This window comes from Mytilus trossulus, chromosome 3 (assembly GCF_036588685.1).
Source record: "Mytilus trossulus isolate FHL-02 chromosome 3, PNRI_Mtr1.1.1.hap1, whole genome shotgun sequence".
Lineage (NCBI taxonomy): Eukaryota > Metazoa > Mollusca > Bivalvia > Mytilida > Mytilidae > Mytilus > Mytilus trossulus.
This window is the reverse complement of record NC_086375.1, coordinates 56,938,542-56,961,563: the sequence shown is the minus strand read 5'-3', so window position 1 is coordinate 56,961,563 and position 23,022 is coordinate 56,938,542. Positions and strand designations below refer to the sequence as shown.

The 23,022-nt window shown below is 30.6% G+C and overlaps 1 protein-coding gene across 4 annotated transcripts in view; it reads right to left on the bottom strand.

The window, feature by feature from the left end:
• LOC134711928 (lysosomal-trafficking regulator-like) overlaps positions 1–23,022 on the bottom strand; it is a 68,448-nt gene that overhangs the window by 7,079 nt on the left and 38,347 nt on the right. For 3 of the 4 annotated variants that reach the window (XM_063572943.1, XM_063572947.1, XM_063572946.1), the window contains 30 exons: positions 22,535–22,648; positions 21,566–22,078; positions 20,846–20,988; positions 20,438–20,607; positions 19,829–19,961; positions 18,983–19,083; positions 17,603–17,692; positions 17,185–17,270; positions 16,672–16,821; positions 15,489–15,815; positions 14,607–14,746; positions 14,090–14,158; positions 13,277–13,411; positions 11,473–11,646; positions 11,038–11,114; positions 10,356–10,544; positions 9,821–9,966; positions 9,670–9,687; positions 8,800–8,905; positions 7,088–7,149; positions 6,581–6,792; positions 5,910–6,154; positions 5,544–5,610; positions 4,945–5,095; positions 3,949–4,089; positions 3,417–3,634; positions 2,737–2,961; positions 2,085–2,277; positions 1,637–1,773; positions 937–1,035 (listed from right to left, as the gene is read on the bottom strand). In XM_063572943.1, coding sequence (XP_063429013.1) covers positions 937–1,035; positions 1,637–1,773; positions 2,085–2,277; positions 2,737–2,961; positions 3,417–3,634; positions 3,949–4,089; positions 4,945–5,095; positions 5,544–5,610; positions 5,910–6,154; positions 6,581–6,792; positions 7,088–7,149; positions 8,800–8,905; positions 9,670–9,687; positions 9,821–9,966; positions 10,356–10,544; positions 11,038–11,114; positions 11,473–11,646; positions 13,277–13,411; positions 14,090–14,158; positions 14,607–14,746; positions 15,489–15,815; positions 16,672–16,821; positions 17,185–17,270; positions 17,603–17,692; positions 18,983–19,083; positions 19,829–19,961; positions 20,438–20,607; positions 20,846–20,988; positions 21,566–22,078; positions 22,535–22,648 — 4,631 coding nt within the window. The remainder of the gene's footprint in view (positions 1–936; positions 1,036–1,636; positions 1,774–2,084; positions 2,278–2,736; positions 2,962–3,416; positions 3,635–3,948; positions 4,090–4,944; positions 5,096–5,543; positions 5,611–5,909; positions 6,155–6,580; positions 6,793–7,087; positions 7,150–8,799; positions 8,906–9,669; positions 9,688–9,820; positions 9,967–10,355; positions 10,545–11,037; positions 11,115–11,472; positions 11,647–13,276; positions 13,412–14,089; positions 14,159–14,606; positions 14,747–15,488; positions 15,816–16,671; positions 16,822–17,184; positions 17,271–17,602; positions 17,693–18,982; positions 19,084–19,828; positions 19,962–20,437; positions 20,608–20,845; positions 20,989–21,565; positions 22,079–22,534; positions 22,649–23,022) is intronic. The other variant, XM_063572945.1, reaches the window with a different exon arrangement.

Genomic DNA, 23,022 nt, shown 5'->3' with positions numbered 1-23,022 from the left:
TGTATTGCAAAAGTCAACATTACAACTGTTTTAAAAGATTTCTAACCAACTTTTTCTTTGGTAGTTTTATTTTAACATATCAATGCACATTTTGGCGTTAATATTGAGTCACGTGATGATAAATTCTTTGCATCGGAAATAAACACATTTATTCTAAAAACAGTTGTTGGCATGACACGGGTTATGTTCTCATATATGTTATGATGGTATGATACTCAACCCCTAACAGGAAGGATTGTGCCTGATGTTCATATGATGAAATCATAATCTTTCAGTCAGTTTAATTGAAGTCTAGAGCTGGCATGTCAGTTAAATGCTAGTAGTCTGTTGTTATTTATGTATTATTGTCATTTTGTTTATTTTCTTTGGTTTCATCTTCTGACATCAGACTCGGACTTCTCTTGAACTGAATTTTAATGTGCGTATTGTTATGCGTTTACTTTTCTACATTGGTAAGAGGTATAGGGGGAGGGTTGAGATCTCACAAACATGTTTAACCCCGCCACATTTTTGCGCCTGTCCCAAGTCAAGAGCCTCTGGCCTTTGTTAGTCTTGTATTATTTTAATATTAGTTTCTTGTGTACAATTTGGAAATTAGTATGGCGTTCATTATCACTGAACTAGTATATATTTGTTTAGGGGCCAGCTGAAGAACGCCTCCGGGTGCGTGAATTTCTCGCTACATTGAAGACCTGTTGGTGACCTTCTGCTGTTGTTTTTTATTTGGTCGGGTTGTTGTCTCTTTGACACATTCCCTATTTCCATTCTCAATTTTACATTGTTTTGAAGATACTACTTGTTTGATTCATTCTGTAAACTCTTCTTATCATGAATATGCAAGAAATACTTGTCAATGGACATAAAGTAAATCATAATAAATCAATCAATCTACAATATTAGTAGAAACAATCTTGAGTTAATTTTATGTTTGAATACCTTGGCTTGGTTAAAGACAGTCTGATAAACAGTAATAGATCCACTTTCACAACCAACAAACAGATGTGGACAATCTGCTATGGCAGCTATATAGGTAACCTGAGAGAAAAAAAAATTAGAATATTAAAGTATTATTGGACTCAATCATTCAGCTCCACAAATTACTTTCTAAAATTCTATCAAATGACCATCAACTTTTAACCTTGATATTAAATAGTGTTGTTCTAATCCTACTAAGAAATCTTAATTTAAAAGCACTTTCCCTATGGCATGTTGTAAATTAGTTGGCATCTAATGTATGTTTCATTACAGTATCTTCCAAAGCAAGGAGCAAAAGATTTAAACCTTCAAAAGGTAAATGTAAACTCTTAGAATTGCCAGATATTGTAATTCTAAAAATGAAATTTCCTGCTTCTACCTTAATAGGTGGATTTCAGAGTAACAAGAAATGGCTGTATAGCTTAGATTATAGAGTTAATATTATGCTAGGTTGAAGTGATATGTTTTCTAGCAGACTGTTACCTTGATAGCAAACATATTTTAGCCCGATGAGTATATCTGTGTATTATGCAGCATTGTTTATTTTGTTACCAAATTAATAATATTTTCTACAGTCGGATAAGGTTGAAAGATTATATAACATATAAATCTACATAAATATCATAAATTAACATTTCAACTATTTATAAATGGCTCCTACCTGATCATAAGGACTGTGTTGTATGAGATTAAGGTATGGTTGCTCTGGTTTGTTGTTTATTCTAATAATACCATCTGGAAACTTCCATGTGACAATGGCTGCCCATACTACATCTGTTGTGTTGTACAAGCTGGACCCTAAAATTTGAAATAACTAACTGTAATCTGATTGCTTTGACAATTAAAACATTTTTTTTTTTAAATAAAAGGAGTAATGGTTTCCTGACTGTTAACCTGCATTTCATGGTATCAAAGCAATTACAAAATAAAAATTCCTGCTCAAAGTAGTCATTGGAGTTATGCTCTCTCTATGCATCAGTTCATTTTGAAGCATGCTCGTCAACACTAATAAATAATTTCTATCCATTAGTATTCCATTTAAATTTAATACAATCAAAATATAATTAGTGCTTGTAAGTTTGTAATGGCAAATACATGTTTTAAAATACCTTTCTGTTTGCTGTGCATTGTAAGACAACAGGTATCAACACCTACACCGATGACATCACCAGTAGGAAGTGGTAAAAGGGAGGCAACTACTTGTGAATACTTTTCCTGCCATACTACTTTTGGAGGTGGATTTGCTGGAGAGCCAATGTAATTACCCCACTTCAAACCTTCTACTGTGTCTAATGGACTAGGCTAAATAAAATGTATAACAATGAATTAAATATCCACTTTGAATTTAAAAAAGACAACATATTGTATATAGAGGTATTGAATTTTCTTTTATAATAAAAATTCATTAAAAATCTAAAAGGAATAGCATGTTAAATATCACAAAAATGTTTATTGCGGTGTAATTGTTCATATATGCACAATATGTGTACTATAAGCAGTATATACCTACAACATTTAGTGAGTAGCAAGGTAAATTTTTGTCATCATGCTTAAATCAAACATAAACTATTTCCATAAGTTCTACTGAAACCACTTATTCTCCCTTAAATCTATTTTTGATATGATAGTAAAGACAAGTCTTATTGGTAGCAACATTATATATCTTATCAAAATACCAACTAATCGTGTTTGTATAAGCTATACATATTTCACTGACTAGTCATAAATGATAAAGTTCATTGTTGTTGCATTGCTACTTACTACATAGACAAAGCCATGATCAAAATCTTTCTCAACACTGACACTATACGACTGCTGTACTAACTGGGAGATTACTTTCGACATACTCTCTCTAACAATACTTCCTGGTGGATGTGGATGTCGGAACAGTTGTTTAGGGGTCTGACCATATGTATTGACCATGGTCTTCAGGGCCTGTCTCTTCAGTCTATCTTGGACACCATCCACATTGATACCAAAGTATGTCTGAAATTACAGTAAATGTGCTTGATATAACCTTAATTATCTGGTAGGAGGGTTGAGTCATGAAATCCTTTTGAAAGAAGTTATTTCTGTATAGTTTTCATAGAAATAAAAAAAAAACAATTGTCCCTTGCTATTTATCAGCCTGGCTGGTAAAATAAAATTTAAACTGCAGCACTCAGTTAACACTTTAAAAGAATCCTTCCAGTATATGGTTTCAACTAAGAGTAGTAGGGCTCAAGAAGTAGATTTTTATTCTGATTTTCAATAAACTCAAATGCAACTGTTATGTTAGCATGAAAGCAACAGCATGCATAAACCTTATGTCATATTTGCTTTCAACTGATTCAACAAACCATACATGCATAAAAAAAAGAAATTGCATTTTGTTCCTCAACTTTCATAGTTTAAGAAAACAAAACTTATACTTTATAATCACTATAACAATGGCTACTTACAGCTGGATGAAATACATTAACAGCCTTTATTGCTGCCTCTCCTTGCTGTTTATAACCAAACACTAGATCTATCCAGTTATGGAGGTTTTGTCTGACGTAATCTGATTCCAAGGCCTGACGTAAAATCATTATAAACAATCGTGGATTATCTTTACACCAGGCCGGTAAAGTAACATCTGATACCTCTTCATTGTTCTGTCTCTTACCAAAGTCAAAACCTTTAAAAAAAGAAATCTATTATGTTAAAGTTTCTCAAATTCTTAACTTTGCCAGCTTATTGAATTTGGATTTAAACTGTTTTAACAATTCTATTTTGTTTAGATAGGAATGTCTATATGTTTTCAACTTTGAACTAAATTCAGTTCCCATTAAATCTTTAAAATTACAAAATGAAATAGATGCAATCAAAACAAAACTTCAAAATTTTCACTACGGTAATTCATTTATTTTCTTCATTCTTGAAAATACCATCAATAGCATATTTTAATAACTGAATAGAATTCATCAAGTATGTAATAAATAAATAACATGCCTTCAAAATTCCTGAGAAACTCTGGGAAAAAGAAGAATTCAGGGATCATTTCTTTAAAGTCTGTTGTTGACTGAGAGCTAGCTAATCTCCAACAGGTCTCCATGTTGTGAAATGTTCTATCTGGTATATCAAAGTTATTGTCTTGAAAACAAAAACCATAAAATTAGTATAATTAAAAGCCTGTGATACATAGATAGAAGCATAATTCTTTTTTTTAACTTTTGTACTGAAACAAATGAATGAATAATACTAAAACTGTGTAATACAATGATTCATTTGTAAGATAGAACTACCCTCTCTGAACTTATTAACTGTTTAAGCTTAAAATTCATGTGAGAAAACTTTTTTTTCTTATAAAATATTATTTTTGTTGACAATCTGTGGGAATATTTTCATACTAGAATATTGGGTTCTTCCTGTTATTAAAAAGCATAGTATAGTTTGAACAGAATAATTGTAGTAAAAACTTTAGGAAGACTTCTGGAAAAGCTGTAAAAAATAAATAGAGAATGTGTTCATGGGACACATATGATGCCCCCACTTGCATATAACTTTATAAAGGGACATAATTCAAGAACCATAAAAGTGATGCTACTAAGTTCCTTCATGACTTGAGTGTTTTTGTAATAAGCAATGTGTATAAATTTCATAACATTTGGTTGAGAGAAACTTAAAATAAAGAATGAGAAAGAACAATTCAGAAATTTTTGCATTTGTAAAGGTCATAACTCTAGAAAGGTAAAAGTGACGCCACTCAAACTCAAACTTGATTTGTGTTTTGTGGCAATAAGTTGTGTATTACTTTCATAACATTTGGTAAGTTATTAGAGAATAGACAACAATTTTTATTTGAACTTTGGTGGATAGTTGTCTCATTGGCAATCATACCACATCTCTTTATTTTTATAAGGGTAAAACATAATGTGCCCCTACCCTACAGTGGGGGCATAAAAATGTGCAATAAAAATACATTAACATTCGAGTACTGTTACATACCTTGATAACTGACAAACATTTTGGTGTATGGAGGTAGTCTAACAAGAAAGTGTAATACAATCCCACTGTTGGAATAATGGCTGCCATAATGGTATGGTCCAACTCCGATAGTAGACTGATCATCATATCTCTCAAACTCTGCCTTTAATGCCTGTTTTAAAACAAAATATAAAAGGAATAAAATACTAAAAGTTTCTTCACTCAGTACATATCTCATCTCTTTAGGTGATAAAAAAGTACTCTCAATTCTTGGTTATCCTTTATATCAACTTCATAATTATAGTTTGTTTGCATGTCAGACAATAATGATGACAAATTTCACATCTTAGCTTGTTCAGAATATGCCATCAAAAGTTCCTAAAACATCTGGAATGCAAGCTCAAATATACAACAACATTCAGAAAAACAGGTTTCACCTTAAACACAAATAATTTCCCTACAGTTATTGAAAGTCTTTTGCCTATACTAGTAGTGGAAAACTGAATATTCTCTGCAAAAGGGTAAATGTTTTAATACTTTGTACTTTTAACGTAAGTAACTATGATAGGGAGGTAAGATTTCATGTACACATTTAAACATATCTAAAAAGAAAAAAATACCTCATAGTTATCTTTATATTTCCTCTCCTTGCTTTCATCTTGTACAGATATTGGCTTAGAAAAATCTCTGTAATATAAAGCAAGTTACTGAAAACCGATTATATGTAGTTTTCATGTTTTTGATTATTTCTGATTTTCAAAGGAGTAGGTCCAGTAAGACCCCTTTTTGGCCCCAAAAATATAGCAGTTTTACAAAATTGTTAAAACGTAACTTTATAGCTAATTGTTAAAAAGTAGAATACTTCTGTTACATAAATATGGGCTTTTTTGACAATACAATGCACATATATCATATGATAGCATAATTAAGTCATGCTAAATTACTGAAATCTTCACAATTTTACCATTTGACTTCAATCTCCTTACCTATAACAGTCGCCTTTAAGTAAATTAAGTTTTTCGCTAACATAATCTTTGAGAATGAAAGGAAATACAGGGTACTGCATTAAATCATTAAATGATCTTCCAGCTAATTTGTTTAGGTGTGTAAGATAATCATAGTTTGTCATCAGACTGTCCTTCCACATTCTTGTTATATCCTCAATGTTTTCTGTCTGTACATAGTTAGATAACTCAAACTTCATAAACCTCTCATAGAGATCATCTCTCTCCTAAAACAAAACAAAAAATCACAATTTTTTTCATTCATTAAAATTCTTTTTTCCCCTTGTATTTCAATTTAATATGCAAATTTTATTCAATAATACCACACAAAATAAAACAATCACTTCTTGTACAACAAGATAATTGATACAGAGAAAGTTATTTGATTAAGTTTGATATTTTACTGTGTAAAGACATTTGTGTAATGAAATATTATGAGCCTAGAAATGATTTAAGATCTGTGGTTTGTAAAGGGGAAAGCCTTATGCTGCATGTATCTGCCTTTTATTCATTCTAACTTGTTTTTTTAAAACTCTGAAGATCAGGATTTTAAAATCTGCATAGAATCTAATTTTCCCGAAAGGTATCATTTAGAAAATTTATCTACTATTTTTTCCATGGTCAAAAAGATCTCTTCTGATTTTATAATGTACCTGTTTGTGTTCACATGCAAGTAAACAAGTTTTCCCATTGGTATGAAATATTTCAAGTGCACTGTCCCTCAACTGGTACCATCTTTTATGAATCTCTCTGATTTCATCATAAGGCCAGGTCATGGATAACTGGTCTTTGTTGCCTAGCAACACTTGTGTGTAGTTTGCATCAGTGATGGCTTCATCAGCAACAAAAAACACGGAGTTCTCACCTAATAAAGAGATCAATTTACGATAAGATCACAAAATAGTAATGTCAAGCAAGGATTTAAATTAGTTTAGATAAAAACTTAAAAAAAACAATAATATATGTTTCAATAGGACACCATGCCCACTAACACTTATCAAATATCCATGTTCAGTGAATTACAATACAAGTGGCTTTGATTAACTGTTACTTTTAAAAATGCAACTCAAAATAAAGACATTTCAATTGAATGAACATTGTTTAATGCCACATCATAATATATTGTTTTGGATACAACCACATACTGTAAGGTACCTTACCTACAAGTAATTCTCCTTTACTTTGGCTGTTAGGGGCAACTGCAGTACATTTACAAGTGTGTCTGAAATTAAACAAGTATATTCTTGCTTTCAACTATATCATCTTTACATTTACCATAAGTAATCATATTTTGTGTAAAAAAAAAAATTCCCATGAAAATGTAGTTATTAATTTTAGATAGCATATTTCAACACAACACATTTATCAATAAGTGTCAACATGCCTACATCAAGCTTAAATATCCACTCTGTTTTTAAATAAAGCTGTTCCCATAATGGAATCAAGTTTCTTTGAATATAATTAATACACTATATATTTAGTTGCAATGACGTGGAACATAGAACCTCTTTATCAAAATACAAACAATGACATTTTTATGCTTGAGTGAACCATTATTACAAACATAGACATTTATTCACAAGGTTAGTAATTTCACAATAATCTGGTGAGCAATTCAACAGCAACTCATAATTTGAAGTAAAAGACAGTTATCAGACCTTTTATTTGAGGATTAACAAGAATGTGTCCAAAGTACATGGATGCCCCACTCGCACTATCATTTGGCATGTTCAATGGACCATGAAATCAGGTAAAAATCTAATTTGACCTTGAAATTAGAAAGATTATACTATAGGAAACATGTGTACTAAGTTTCAAGTTGATTGGACTTCAGGTTCATCAAAAACTACCTTGACCAAAAACTTAAACCTCACGTGGGACAAACGGAAGAACGAATGGATGAACAGAGCCACAGACCAGAAAAAACATAATGACCCTCTACTATCGTAGGTGGGGCATAAAAATTAGTTTTCAGCTCCCAAACTTCAGAATAATCAACATCAAAAACTCTGCTTGTCATCAAGTATACAAATACAAATATATCTTTGCTAGATATGTAAATTTTATTTATATACTGGTACTTTCAATAAAATTACAAGATATCTTTAAACTTGCACAATGTATGCATTTTAATTTTTTCTCAGATCCTCTGTGAATAAATTTGAAAAAAATAAAGAAATTTTTCACTATTTAACTTAACGTGACGGTACCCAAATTGCACCTATTTTGACAGTTTTTTCACCTTCGTTTTTGTATGATCAAGAAATAAATGTCATTAATGTGTCTATTTTGTAGCCCTATCCTTCTTTATTGTATAGGTACACCAATTTAATTTTTAATCCCATTTTGAGTCATAAAAAAATGGGTTTGAATCAACATACAAACTGTCCATGATTCTGTAATGAGGAGTACCCAAATTGCATCCATGCTTTAATTCACATCGTCAAAAGTCTAATAACCGAGCTTTTGCTTAATTTCTTCAAATATTTTGAACAATTGGATATTAGTCTATGCTTACTCTTCATATTTTACGAAATAAATACTTATAATATATTGTATTTGCTAATTTTAAAAAGATGACGTTTTGATGACGTCGCATGCTGACGTTTTCGTACATTTTGTTTTTTTCAGTAAACAGTCCACCTGTTGATAAATACTGTGAACGTTTTGTGTATATCTAAATATGTTTACCTATGTTGAAAGACGTGCATAGTATCAAATCATAAAAATACAAATTTTTAAGTCTCTAGGAAATCTTGTAAGATTTCCGTGGCTATTTTTTTCTAAATAGGTGCAATTTGGGTACACGGTGCAATTTGGGTACCCTTACGTTACCTGAATTTTGAACATTTTAGTATTGCTAAACACTTACTGTATTTTTTCATTCCTATAGAGCTGATATATAAGTGCTGCTGAGTCTGACATTTGATGGTCATCTTCAAACAAATAAATCAATGGTGGGTCAATATTCTCAGCTTCTGTAAAACAATAACCAATAATATTAAAGGTTGTAGAAAGTGGTAGAAATTGTAGACAATAAACTTACATTGAGAATGTTCCTTAATGTTTTCAACATTGTACCTTGAAAGTTTATTATGCACAGTCTATTGAAATAAATTACATTTTTTTTCTTCTACAAAAAGTGTTAAAATTAAGGTGATTTCTTTTAATAATTATCATTCATTAAATCAAATTTGATTTATGAGATTTTTTTTTACATAGGATCAGATTAATTACCATAAGCAATTATTTGGAACACAAATGAGTTTAAGCAAGCTAGTATAGTTAATATAAGTCTGCATAAATAGTCTGAATAAAAGCATGAAGATCATCATTGATTATATGAGGAATAAACCTAATTCTTGTTTAGGCTCAATCATAAACTGTAACCATTTGTTCTGATGAATTGTCACTATCACTACTTTCCTGTCAACACTGAGGTTATTAGTTCAAACCCTCTCATGTGAGGCAAGCTCAACCCCCATCATAATTAACAAAATTGTGAGGTACTCCAGCTTACATGTACTCTACCAATAGAACCTGGCCATCACTATGCAGTAGTAGAGCAAAATGTGTAGCCCTAGTACACTTTCCTAACAAACTGAGCAGACATAAGAAAAATCAGAATGAATAAAGCGTGTATCTAAGATCGCTATTAATGGCAAAGCCTTAAAGAAATTAGCAAAAGAAATGTTTTAACAAAAGCTTCTTAGAATTAGCCTTAAATTTTTATAGACATTACCAGTTTTGATACTATCTTCTGAAAAAGACCAAATTTGATTAAATCTTTGAAAGGGAGAACAATCCCAATGCTTCAACAACTAACAAAATAAATTACTCTACAGTCATAAAATAAATTAGAATCTTACAGATAAAATGAGTTGTTTTAATACCTAATTTCTCTCTCTGTTGTGTCAGTAGAAATCTTGGGTTCAGTCCCAGATGACATCTCTTCAATCTCTTTCTAACACGACCAGGACCCTCTGTTGGATCTAACTGCCATGATTTTGGATAAGACTTTTGGCAATGCCATACTGCCCTGGTAAAAAATAATTTACAAATTTTTAAGTAAAGTTCACATTCTTAATTGACTTTCTTTAAACATTTGAACACAAAACACACAAAATTATGTTTGATATTAACTTTTAATAATATTATGCATATCATGTGTCAAAAAGTAGAACATAGTTGAGAGGATATAAATCTTAAAACATTCTGTGAAAATTTAAAAAAAAATTAATATGCATTTTGTTGAAACATGATTCCTTACTGCAACCTGTGTTTCATGCTTCTCAGATTAGTTTTAAAATGTTCAGATTATACAGGGAGGATTCATACACTTGAACATTACATCAGTATATGTAACATTTGTACAAGAAATGGTTAATTATCAGATTTGTTCTTAATATATATCATAATTCTAGCTACCTTTCATGTGTGAGATTCTGTACAAGTTCCTGCCACATTTTCTTTATCTGTATTTTTTCTGTCATCTTTTTCTTGACATGCTCAATCATTTTGTTTCTTTCATGAGTTTGTAACTGAGTAACATTCTGTGTGACATCCATGGCTTGCTTTGACAATTCTTGATATAACTTTTCATTTTTTGTTTTTAATCTGCATATAAACATCAATATTAGAAAAAAAAATTCTCACATTTTAATGTTGTAATCTTTATGTATATTTTTCTCCGCTTAATAGAAAATCCCTGGGAAAATTATTATAACAATGTGATAATATAGGTTCTTTTTGGAACAAATATATTTTACCCTGTATTCTGTAATATTTTTTCTTGTGGAGAATATTGTTACTTTCATTATCAGAATTTCTGTTCCATGACATTATAAGGCACATATTCACTATGGTGAATGTAGGGAAATGACATAAACATAATTTTTTGACCAGAAGTATCAGCTTTCTGTCCTTAAAAATATCATGTTTTACTGGCATGTTATGGAGTTTTTCCACATTGAAATTTTTGAATGACTTTCAGAAAGTCTAATAGACTTGCTTTACTACTTTCTACTATTTAATTGTTGGCCTTATTGAAAATAACAATTTAACCTTTTTATTTTAGTAGTATTCTCAAAACTGAAAAATAAAAAAATACCTATCATATATTGGTTTCTTCTTCTTTCTTAAGTTTTCTCTTCCTAGTTCCAATTTTGATGCCATTAAACGTCTCTCCTACAAAATAGTTTATATCATTGTTATATCTCTTATACTATATAAGATACAATATTTGAATCATGAATATGAAAATACACATTGAAAAAAAGAACACCGACTCATTTTTCTTTCCATTTTAAATAATAAAATGATTTTACCAACTGTTTAAAAGATTCAAAAGATAATTGCTGTATAAAAAGAAAAAAATAAACACACCAAGGTCTGGTATCTTTTTTTCTGATTAAAAATCCTAAAATGTACATCTCTATTTGAGTTGGAAAATGATATTTTCCATTAAAATATAAAATAGTCTCAAATTGGTAGTGACAAAGGTCAAATCTTACATGAGTTTTACATTCACCACAAATGTACTCACATCATTAAGTTGTACAATCTGGGTTTCTGTAAGTGCAGCACTCGGTGAGAATACTGTAAATTTCTCTGATTTGAGTATATTGAGAAACTGAAGAGCGTAATCCCTTTGTTGACTGATTAACCAATCTTTCCATGATGTGCACAAGTCATAGATATGGAAACCCATTTCTGTTCCCTTTAAAAATAAATTACAGATATTATAATTTTTTGTAATCATATTAATTGTCTTTTTTTGATAAACTATGTTATTATTTTTCTAGGTTTCTAAGTCAATCTTAAAAATATATTACATTGTCAAGATTTGCCATTTAAGGCCAGGATTTTTTAATTTGTTGGTTTACGATCCGGATCCGCCGACCCGATTTTGCCGATTTCCAAAATAAAAATAAAATCGAATTTTCAGGCTTTTTTTTATTCTCGCCGACCCTAAGAAATGCATTATCCCTGAAAAAAAATTAAAATATCCTTTTTTATGAAATAAAATGCATTAATCACTAACAGAAGTGATGACACTTTCTGTTGTGAAAAATGAAACTTTCAGTTTACGTTTCTAAAAATAGACAAATCAATTATTAATGACCTTGAAATGTTGTTTGCGCAAATAATTTTGCGGAACGAAACCTGTGTTTAAAACCAATAACACAATAAGTTCGTTTCCCTTATTTGTCACCAGTCCGTAAGATGCATGTTCTCATATAAATAGACTTGTCCAAATGTGGACAGGTGGAAGTTCAAGACATCAAGTTAAAATACTGAATTTTAACAAATCATTTGATATTTTCTTGTTTCATAGATAATAAAAAAAATATCGTCCATTTGGATAAAAAACGGGAATGCATGACAACAGATTATTTAACCTGATATTCTCGTTTTTCCAATGGACGAGTCTATTACGTTTTTGACACGTGTGTTGAAACTTATTTTCGTACGACGTTTTTACTTTTTTTTTCTTTATCAGTTTTCGTGCTTATTATTTTTCACCAAGTTTTGATTAAAAGCTAAGTCAAATAACTGACGTGAATCTGTTTTTCTTGTTTGTGATTTGACGATTTAATTTCGTCTTTGTCAGTGTACCCCCCCCCCCCCCCCCCCCCTTTTTTTTTACGGGAAATTATTAGACAATGTCATGCGATGTTTACAGCTGAGCAATAATAATTATCAAACTAAAATTCAAGAACGATGAAAAAATAGTATGACAAACATATATTAGAAAGGTGAAATATATTTTTATTTTGCATATCAGTTTTCTGTCTTGAAAGATCTTTTTTTTCTTTTTTTTTTCCGACCGACCGACCCGACTTTTTCATGGAGAAAATCCGTAAACCAACAAATTAAAAAACCGTGGCCTAATAAACACGTCACTTAAATGTCCCTATTTTATAATTAGGATCCATTTTTCATTTTTAAATAAAGATTTAACCATCCTAATCTAAGGTCATATTAGATGCATTAATGGAAATAAAATGAACAAACATAGGGAAAAACTTATTCCGTCTTCGTTATCAAAACTCCTTTTGTTCATAATTATGGAAGAAGAGAATTTCCTTTCTGAGTCATTATTATACTTTTGATCCTTCTTTCTTGAATTGTTTATTTCTAAAACTGTCTTGAATATTTCTCTACTCATACTTCACCAATTCTGAATCTATTGTAAACAGTCCAAACTATTACCCAGTACTCAATCCATAAAAGCTTTTAGTTCTGTTTCAAAACTGATAAGGATTTTCTTGTATAAGTTTTAAAATGTCTGAGTAAAGACTTTTATATTGGCAATAAGATTCTTCAGATCGCCCACTGGTACTCACCACTTCTGAGTTTGTTGACAACACAGTTCTGAGTATTTCTCTGCCCCTAAGTTCTCCTTGGATGTAAGATAACAAGAATGTTCTGTCGTCAAACTGACATCTTGGTGATAACATAAACGTCATCAATCGACCAATCTGTAAAGTTAATGTTTGGATGAATGCAATGATAAAAGTGTAAAATGTAAAATACATGCATCTACTATGATTGCCTATGAACAACTATCAATCAGAGTTCAAATGATCAAAAATAAAAACAATAAACATTTTAGTTTTTATAATAATTATACTTGATAATCATTTTTTTTCAAATACAAAAATTTATAGAACACAACGCTGTGTCCACAATACCATATTTTCCATTTTTCAGTGAACCCTGCAAGTCATGAATTAAAAGCATTTTACATAATGCACATCAGTTTTAAGTTTTAAGTTGATTTGACTACAAAATTCATGGATAAATACCATAGTCAGGGGCGGATCCAGCCATTTGAAAAAGGGGGGGTTCCCAACCCAGAGTAAAGGGGGGGGGTTCAAACTATGTGCTCCCATTCAAATGCATTGATTTGGCAAAAAAAGGGGGGTTCCAACCCCTTGAACCCCTCTGGATCCGCCAATGATAGCCCACAACCTTAACCTGATACAAAACTTACCAAAACTTAATATATTAGCCTTATTTTTAACACCAAAAAACAGCTTTTAAATGCTACAAAGATTTGTCAACTGCAACAAATGTGACAACAAAGATACCTATGTGTCCACAGATTGATACAACTGTACTATTATAAAACCATAAAAACATAGAAACAAATGTACCTGAACTCGTACAATATCTTTAGCTCCCCACATGATCAAATTCTTCTCTTTTCTTGGTAATATCCTGTCCTGAAATTTAGGAATAAAATATAAGTAAAGAAACTCATCAATGACACCATATTCAGATTTGCAATGTAGCTTAAATTTTAAACCATTAAGAAAATGTCATTCATAAAATATGAAGTAGCACATGCCTCATTTTCAAATGAAAATTATTCAAATTTCATATCGAGATTTTATTCCAAGATTTGTTTCAAATGAAATTCTTACTATGGTCTGTTAAATTCATAATCATGAATTTAACAAATTGCAGAGCAAGGAAAATATACAATATCATTTATCCCATGATGCACACAAACAAATTTGAGTATATTTGCACCTGTCAAAATAAAAAAAAACATTTTCACCTGTGCCAAAAAAAACCTCATTTACATTATCCAATTGAAAACTCTAGCAGATCAATTGCTGAGGAGTTAAATCAGTATCAAAGTGTTTATACATATGCACTCCATCTTACCTGAGACAATGTTACTTCCAATGCTCGGTATAGAAACTCAAATAATCGACGAATATATTTTGTTTCTATGGTGATAGGCTCAGATTTTTCCAGTAAATTTAGTTTCTTTTTGCCAGGTGTCTTTTTTATTTCTTCAAGTTCTGTAATCAATTAGTAGAAATGTTATTTACTCATTACTCATTATGTTCAACATAACTGAAAATGTTTTCTGCAATTTTTGAAAGTTATTGCTGTACTTTTTTTGTTTTTATCTTTTTAATGTAAAGAAAGAATATACAAATGAATGTTTTGTCCTTTTGTTTTTTTAGCCATGGCATTGTCAGTATGTTTTGTTCTAACAAGTTTGACTATCCCTTTGGTATCTTCCATCACTCTTTACCACTTAGCAGTTACTTTAAAAAGATCTGTTTCAATATAAAATACACTTTTTTTTTCAGTACAGATTAATAAAATGTGCATATTTTAATACTCAAACCCTTGAAAAAATTTATAATCAACAATATTTAAAACAATAATGTGTCCCCAGTACACAGATGCCCCACTCACACTATCATTTTCTATGTTCAGTGGACCATGAAATTGGGGTCAGAACTCTAATTTGATATTACAATTAGAAAGATCACATCACAAGGAACATATATACATGTTCCAAGTTTCAGGTTGATTGGACTTCAACTTCATCAAAAACTACCTCGGCCAAAAACTTTAACCTGAAACTGGACAGACGAACGAACGAACGGACGAACGGACGAAGGGACCCACAGACCAGAATACATAATGCCCCTCCTCTATCGTAGGTGGGGCATAAAAAGGAATGATTAAACAATGTTACTGTTTAAAGAGCCAAATGGTGATAGCAAAATCTTTATTACTTCAACTTACTTGATAAAACAATTAGGTCAACGGATATCACCACCCATTTCTTCAGTCTATCAATAAACTCAGACTGAGTAAATGGTATGAACTCATTTTTCTTCTTCTTTCCTAGTCCTAAAATAGTCCCTAATAAACCTGTCGGTTTGCTGTCTACAGAGAATGCCCTGCTAACCATATTTGGTTTCTGTGAGATGTGAAATTTCTTATCCCCGCTGTCTTCAAATGGCTGATCTACAAAAGTAGTCACTTTGTTGATACCTGAAATCTGGAAGGAAGGTGAGGATTGGTAGGGTCGGATTGAGGTGGAAGGGAAAAGCATGGTGATCTTGCTGCCTGCAAAGGAAATATATACAAGGTGAACAGGATACAAATTTCAATTCAAAATGCAGTGAGAATTTGTTTTCTATCAATTCATAATTTGAAACTTTTTTAAACATTTTTTTTTATTTGAGTTAACTCTGAAATTTCATAAATCCATTTAAAGCAATGATAATTGCAGTAATACAAAGCAGAACACTTATTGTGATCTTTACAGAGATACATGATTATATTCTAAGTTCTATGTAATCCAGACATTAAGCTGACTGAAATGGATAACACAGACATAGAATACGAGTCTATACACCAATTATATTGTAACAGGTGTGGCATATTTAAGTAAAAATATGTTGCTCGTGAGATAAGACAAAACATAAGGTTTTATTTTCATTGGATGATTAATGCAGGATATTCCATTTGTGCACACATATATTCTATTAGGATGGTGGTTTGATATATAGTGCTGATATATTTTTATTTAAAAGTGTTCCAAATAATACAGAAGAGAGTGGCCAGAAGAAAATACTCAATTTGCTATAAAAATATAATAATGGGCAATGAGTGAAAAACAATAGTCCTTATTTTACAAGCAAAAGAAGTGAACATATTTCACATATATTTGAATTATTTAAGTAAAAAATGGCTGAAAATTTTCACTGAATTGTCCCTTATCTTACAGAATTCAAATTTTACATGGAACTATAAAACTATCATGTATTCAGAAAACAGTATATAAATTCCTTCAAAAATAGAAATGATATCACTTGCATTTCTTTGATGGGTAGTAACAATAACATATGCACATTTTTTTTTTTATAAGGGATGACTTAAATGACTAATTTGTTTAATATAGTGTTTATATTTAATTTACCATAAGTACTGATACTAGTAGTTCTTTTGTATGGTTTAGTTTTAACAGTAGTAGTTCCTTCTTGACTTTCACTTTCAACAAATGTCAATACACACAAAACAACAACAAACTGAAGAGCCTTCACAGTTTGTGTCTGTTTGGAATTCTTTCCTGAAAAAGAAGAATAAAATAATATGTTAAAAGTATTTAGACACATTTTTCATAAAGCTTGTTTGAATTACAATCTGAACTTAGGAAGGTACATAAAGTATGGTACAGCAAAACGTTCAATTATTTATCATTAATTTAAAGTAGAAGTACTGTGAGCAAGGCTAACAAAATAATATACTAGCACCATATAAAGCAATGGAAAAGTCCATTATTCTTAAGAAAAGCAATAACAAAAATCTGAATTAAAAAACAAATAAAAAGTGAATAATGGCAGTATATTGCTAAGATTCTAAGAAAATTTCATTTAATTCTAATCAGTTTTTTAGGAGAAGCACAAAATCTGTCTTAAATGTTTATACACACCATATACAATTTCTTCAACATGTTCTAACAACTTTAATAAGTCTAAAATTTCTTCACATTGCTGTATATGGTTAATTCCTGAACACCTGCAAAAAAGATAGATCACATGATATAGTAGAAAATTGTGTAAAGAAAACAAGATACACATTTTTTTTTAAATAAACATCGAAATAAATATATACATTATATCTTGGATTCTTTAATAATAAAGACTCAATGTTGGGGGATTTCAAGGGCAAAGTTAAACCACAAAATTAGATGTAAAATTAAATTCAAATTATCTAAAGGTTTATAAACAGAACTCAGAAAAACCAACAGATCAAATATCCTTGAATATACAATTGTTCTGCAATCCTTGAAAATTGGTCACAGATTATCCAGTTGTAATAACTAGTAATCTTAAAAACAAAATTCATACCTGAACTCTCTAATAACAATTTTACACAATAGCATCTGAATATCCTCAAGAATTAGTTGGTATTCATCAATACCTTCCATATCTGTAAATCTGTAAGCATAAAGATTCAGTTAGTGCAGAATTTATAAGAATAATAACACAAACAAAAAGTTTCAACAATGTCAAACATTTCCATCAGTAGTTTACTGCATATTTATGAAATGTATATGTGCTGAAAATTAGCGACTGAATCATTTTAATTAGTTTTTATCCAAAATATTAAACTTTTTTATTTACTTCCAAACTATAATAAATTAGAAGTTATTGCAAAATTTGTAATGTTTTTGCAATGTACTCATTTTGTTTTCTTCTTACACTGTATAATTAAGAATCCTTAACTTAACCTTTTAAATACATTCTGTATTGTTTCAGGTAAGGATGAAGGTTAAAACATTTAAACCCACTGCATTTGTTTTCACCTGACCTAAGTCAGGAACCTGATTTTCAGTTGTTGTTGTTTGTTGATGTGGTTTATAAATGTTCCTCTTTCTGTTTTTTTTTTAGATTATGCTGTTGTTTTTCCTGTTTGAATGGTTTTACAGTAGTCACATTTGAGGGCCCTTTATAGCTTGCTGTTCTGTGTGAGCAAAGACTCTGTATTGAAGACTTTGACCTATAATGGTTTACTTTAACAAATTGTGACTTGGATGGAGAGTTGTCTCATTGGCACTCATTCCAAATCTTCTTAGATCTATATAATGATACTATTAAACAATGAAATAGTATACCTGGAAATATATGGTTAAATGCATAAGCAGCAAAAAACAAGAATGTGTCCCCAGTACATGGATGCCCCATTTGCACAATATTTTCTATGTTCAGTGGACCATGAAATTGGGGTCATAACTCTAATTTGACATTAAAATTAGGAAGATCATATCATAAGGAACATATATAATAAGTTTCAGGTTGATTGGACTTCAGTTCAGCTTCATCAAAAATTACCTCGAACAAAAACTTTAACCTGAAACTGGACAGACGAAAAAAAGAATGAACGAATGAATGAACGGACGGACGGATAAACGGCGGCATGGACGCACAGACCAGAAATACTAATGCCCCTCTACTATTATAGGTGGGGCATAAAAAGCTTTACATAATGTATTAACCTTGTTTATTATTAAGTTGACCTCTACATGTCTTTAGGTTATTGTTTAGTGTCAATTGGTTGATTTTTCATAAACACATCCTTCAAATATACTAAAAATTTGGCATATTAAAATCAAATTTGATCGTGTCTAGCCTTTTTAAGTCCATGACTTCAACAATATTTTAAAACATACAGCTCTGCATCCTAATATCTTAGTGCTTCTTTGAAATTTTATCTTAGCAAAACTTTACCTTGTTGTTATACTGTTAATTCTAGCCACTAGATTTGTTATCACTTCAATTATTCTGTTCTCTAACATCAATGAACTTATCACATCATTTTTCTCAAACATCTGTAATGGAAAAGAGAAAAATTTTACAAAATAAATTTAAACAAATGTTCCCAGAATCACATATAATCTTTCATTTGTTCAAATTAAATCAGGCAATTGAAACTCAACTTGCTATCTGGAAACAAATTTTTCAGTAACAAGTACCTTGAAATTTGACCTTTTTGACCCCAATCAATAGGTGCCTTCCCTTACCCTATATCTTCCATCTCTAAGAAAGGAAAACTCAAGTTACAATCCACAAAAACAAATATTGTTTTCTTTTGTGTAAAAACGATCTTAAACAAAGACATATTGAACACACAATTGATAGGCCTCTTCCCATTCAACACATCTTTCATCTGTATAAGTTTTCATCCTATCAGGGAAAGAAAACTCTACTGTTGTCTGCTCTATGGTCCGGTTGTTGTCTCTTTCACACATTCCCCATTTCCATTCTCAATTTTATTGAATTATCATCAGGTAACTATTTTTCATAAAATCTTCTATTTTGGGTAACAGTTACAATGAACTTTGGCGCCAAAATCAAAAGGTTTTTCCTTCATCACATGTCTTTAATCTGTATAATTTTCATTCTAATCAAGCATAGGAAACACATGTTGCAATCAAGAAACTATTTCTTTTAGACACACTGATGGAAGGACAGAATACTTAGCCTTGCCCACACTTGTAATATGAGAGTAATAAAATTAGAACACAAGACTGATCTTTATATGTATTCTCTATCAGTAGCTTGCTCCGTCCTTACCTGTATAGCAAGAGTAAGGGTGTTATGACACAAGGCTACATCTCTGTATGTATTCTCTATAAGGGACAGGAAAACAGCAAAAGCAGCTTGTTGAAGTTCATGGGGCTCCTCTATCTCTTCAATTGTAATAGAGCTGCAATAAATAATAATCCAAATGTTTATTCTTTATAATGATTAGTTTTCTGCTTAAAATAAATTAAGTCATTATTTTCTTTCTAGATATTAAGTTCATATGTATCTTAAATTAAATGGTTTATACAAAAAGATTAAACTTCATTGTTTTCTTTCTTCCATAATGTGACAATAACAAAGAAATATTTCCATTTTATTAAGCATTGTTTTGATGTTCTAACTTTTTTTTGTAATTGGCCATGTTGATAAATTACAGAACAGGTAATTGTAGGTAAGTGAATATTCTAGTATATTGGCAGATGAAAAATTCATTATTTGATAACAAAAATATAATTTTCCATAATTTTTCTTATGCAATATAGTTTGTGTACATAAACATACAATGCCTTATTCCAAATAATAAATATGTCAATTCTTCAATCTAGCTTTTCTAACTTTTCACTTTCAAACTATTCATTTGGCAATGACTAAATATACCTCATTTCAAATGTGAAAGGTTTTCCAAGAATAAAAGAAACCACTTCTTCTATTTGTTCTGTATGCGTTGGGTAATTATGTAGCTGTACTGCTAGTAGATGGAAACTTTGTTTTTGCATAAACTCTTCAATTAATTTTTCTCCAGCTCTTAATAAATAGGCTTTAATAACCTACAAAGAAAGAGTTTTATAGTCTTAATATTACTTATCTTAAGCAAGCTCTCTTGATTTTCTTGCTGATAAAGTCAGTATCAAAAACAAAAATGTCAAGTCAAAACAATAAGAAGAGATTTCTATTACAAAAGTAAATCTATTTTTACTGGTATAGACACCCTTATCACTCAATTTCAAAATTACAAGAAGGCTATGATTCAGGGCATATGTTAACCATCAAAGCCCCACTACTTACTTGTATGACAGCAGTTCTAATCTGAGGAGAACTATGATGGGCCAGGACTAGAGCTATGTCAGGTTTGATAACTTTCTGAAATACATTACTGATCTTGTTGTCCGGCAGTGTTAGCATCACATTTGTCAAAGTTTCTAGTAAACCTGTAATAAAGATAAAAAATTACAGTTATAAGTACCAGATAGACACAATGAACTGTGAAATAATGCTCACTAATGATACCCAGCTTTAAGAATTGGGAAAAACAGTAAGTTTCATGGTGAAAACCAATTGCACAGTTATGCATACTCATAGGAGCATTGGTACCATATTTCAGGAATCTTTGAATTGTAGTTCCTTAAAAAATGCAACAAACTTTTTTATGGGATTGACAAACAGAGCAACCAGTATACTCCCTTCCTTGGAGCATGGGTATAAATATTTGATACATATAAGAGTTATAATTCAGTTTGTTCAATATCTTGTTTTATTTGAGGACTGAAAATATCATAGGATAAACAATGGAGCAAACAAACATAGCTACCTCAAAGTAAAATTCACTTTTTGGGCATGATATTCAGAATTTTCAATTATTTCTCCAAAGTTTGTATGTACATTTGAGCTCACTTCAATGTGCAGAGTATTAAAATCTTATGATCTACCAATATTTTAGATATTTACACAAGGAACTCTACTATACAACTTTTTGCAATTAAACAAGACGACATTTGAACTACCTACCAACACAAAGAGCAACCAGTCCCTTTTCTGCTTCTAGTTCATCATCATCTTCATCAAAATCCACCTCTGGTCGTGGAGCATACAATCCTTCCTCATCATCTGTGGACATTTCTCTTGACAGGGAACCAGATGAGGCATAAGCTCCAATCTTTTTTAACAAAGATAACTTAGTGATCTTGTCAGGTGAAGTCCCTTCATAAGAGCCAATAGAAAATCTCCCTTCACCAGAGGAACCAATTGAAAGTTGTCTTTCCTTATGTTTATTATTATCTTCAGAAGTAGGTGTCATATTGCCTCCACTATCTGATTTTTCCAAATCGGATACTGTTTCTATCATTTCTTCATTTTCTTCTGATGAATTAAGTTTAGTCATTACTGTCTCTTCGTTAGATAAATCATCACTTTGTGTTGTCTGTACAGTATTATCTATATCAGAACCTGGACTACTAGAATCTTCAGGATTAGTAATTGAGTTGTCTGCATTCCAATCTAAAGTTCTTTTAGCCTTCATTTCTGTATGAAAAAATTATTGTAAACTTATGAAGTCTTGTATACAAACTGTAACTCATCTGACATAATAGACTGTGTTCATTACATTATTTGGGACTGTTGATAGATTTTTTAGATTTCAACTAAGTAGCTATATCAAAACATTAAATGTATGACAGACAAAGGTATTAAAGGCTTATTAAAACATACCACACCAATGGCCATGTGCATGTCCCCAGTAAAGAAAACTTTATCAGAGATATTTATATGTCCTATCTTAATAAGTTTGGGCTTATTATTTTTTTCTTTTGAAAATTCTGTGTTGTCGGTAGATCTTTGATAATTGGTCTTAAATCTATTTGCCACTTTTTTAAAATCCCTAGCATTCATGACATACAAATTTTAGTAAAATAATATTATCATTACTGTAGATGAATATCTAAGATGTTTAAGTTTTAGCCCTATCATATCAAAAATTACCTGTATTTTCATTCGAAGTCGTTCTCTCAATCTTTTTACTATGAGGGGTGCTTGTAATATTCATAGAATGCTTCACAAATATACTGTCTTTTCTCTTGCTTGGAGACTTTTCATCTGAAATAATATCATAACATAAATATACTCCTATCTTTAAAATGAAAAGATTTCTGAACAAAAACTGTTTTGACGTTTTCCAAATATTGTTAACAATACATGTTGAATAAATTCAAAGAAAATGCTGATCTTGTTGAAATTTTATAGCAATCTTTTATCAGCTTGGAAGAACGAAGTCATCTGTTTCTCTTTTCTTTCAGTATTACATTTTGTAGTACAAATATACTCATTTTGTTAGACAACATGAAACTATATGTCAATCTTCTAAAGTTTTAATTTGAATGTTCATTCTTTTTTAAATTATGTAAGGATCCTATGCTTTTCTCTGCTTAATCAATACCTAATATGGACATTTCTGTTGACCTAACAAGTTA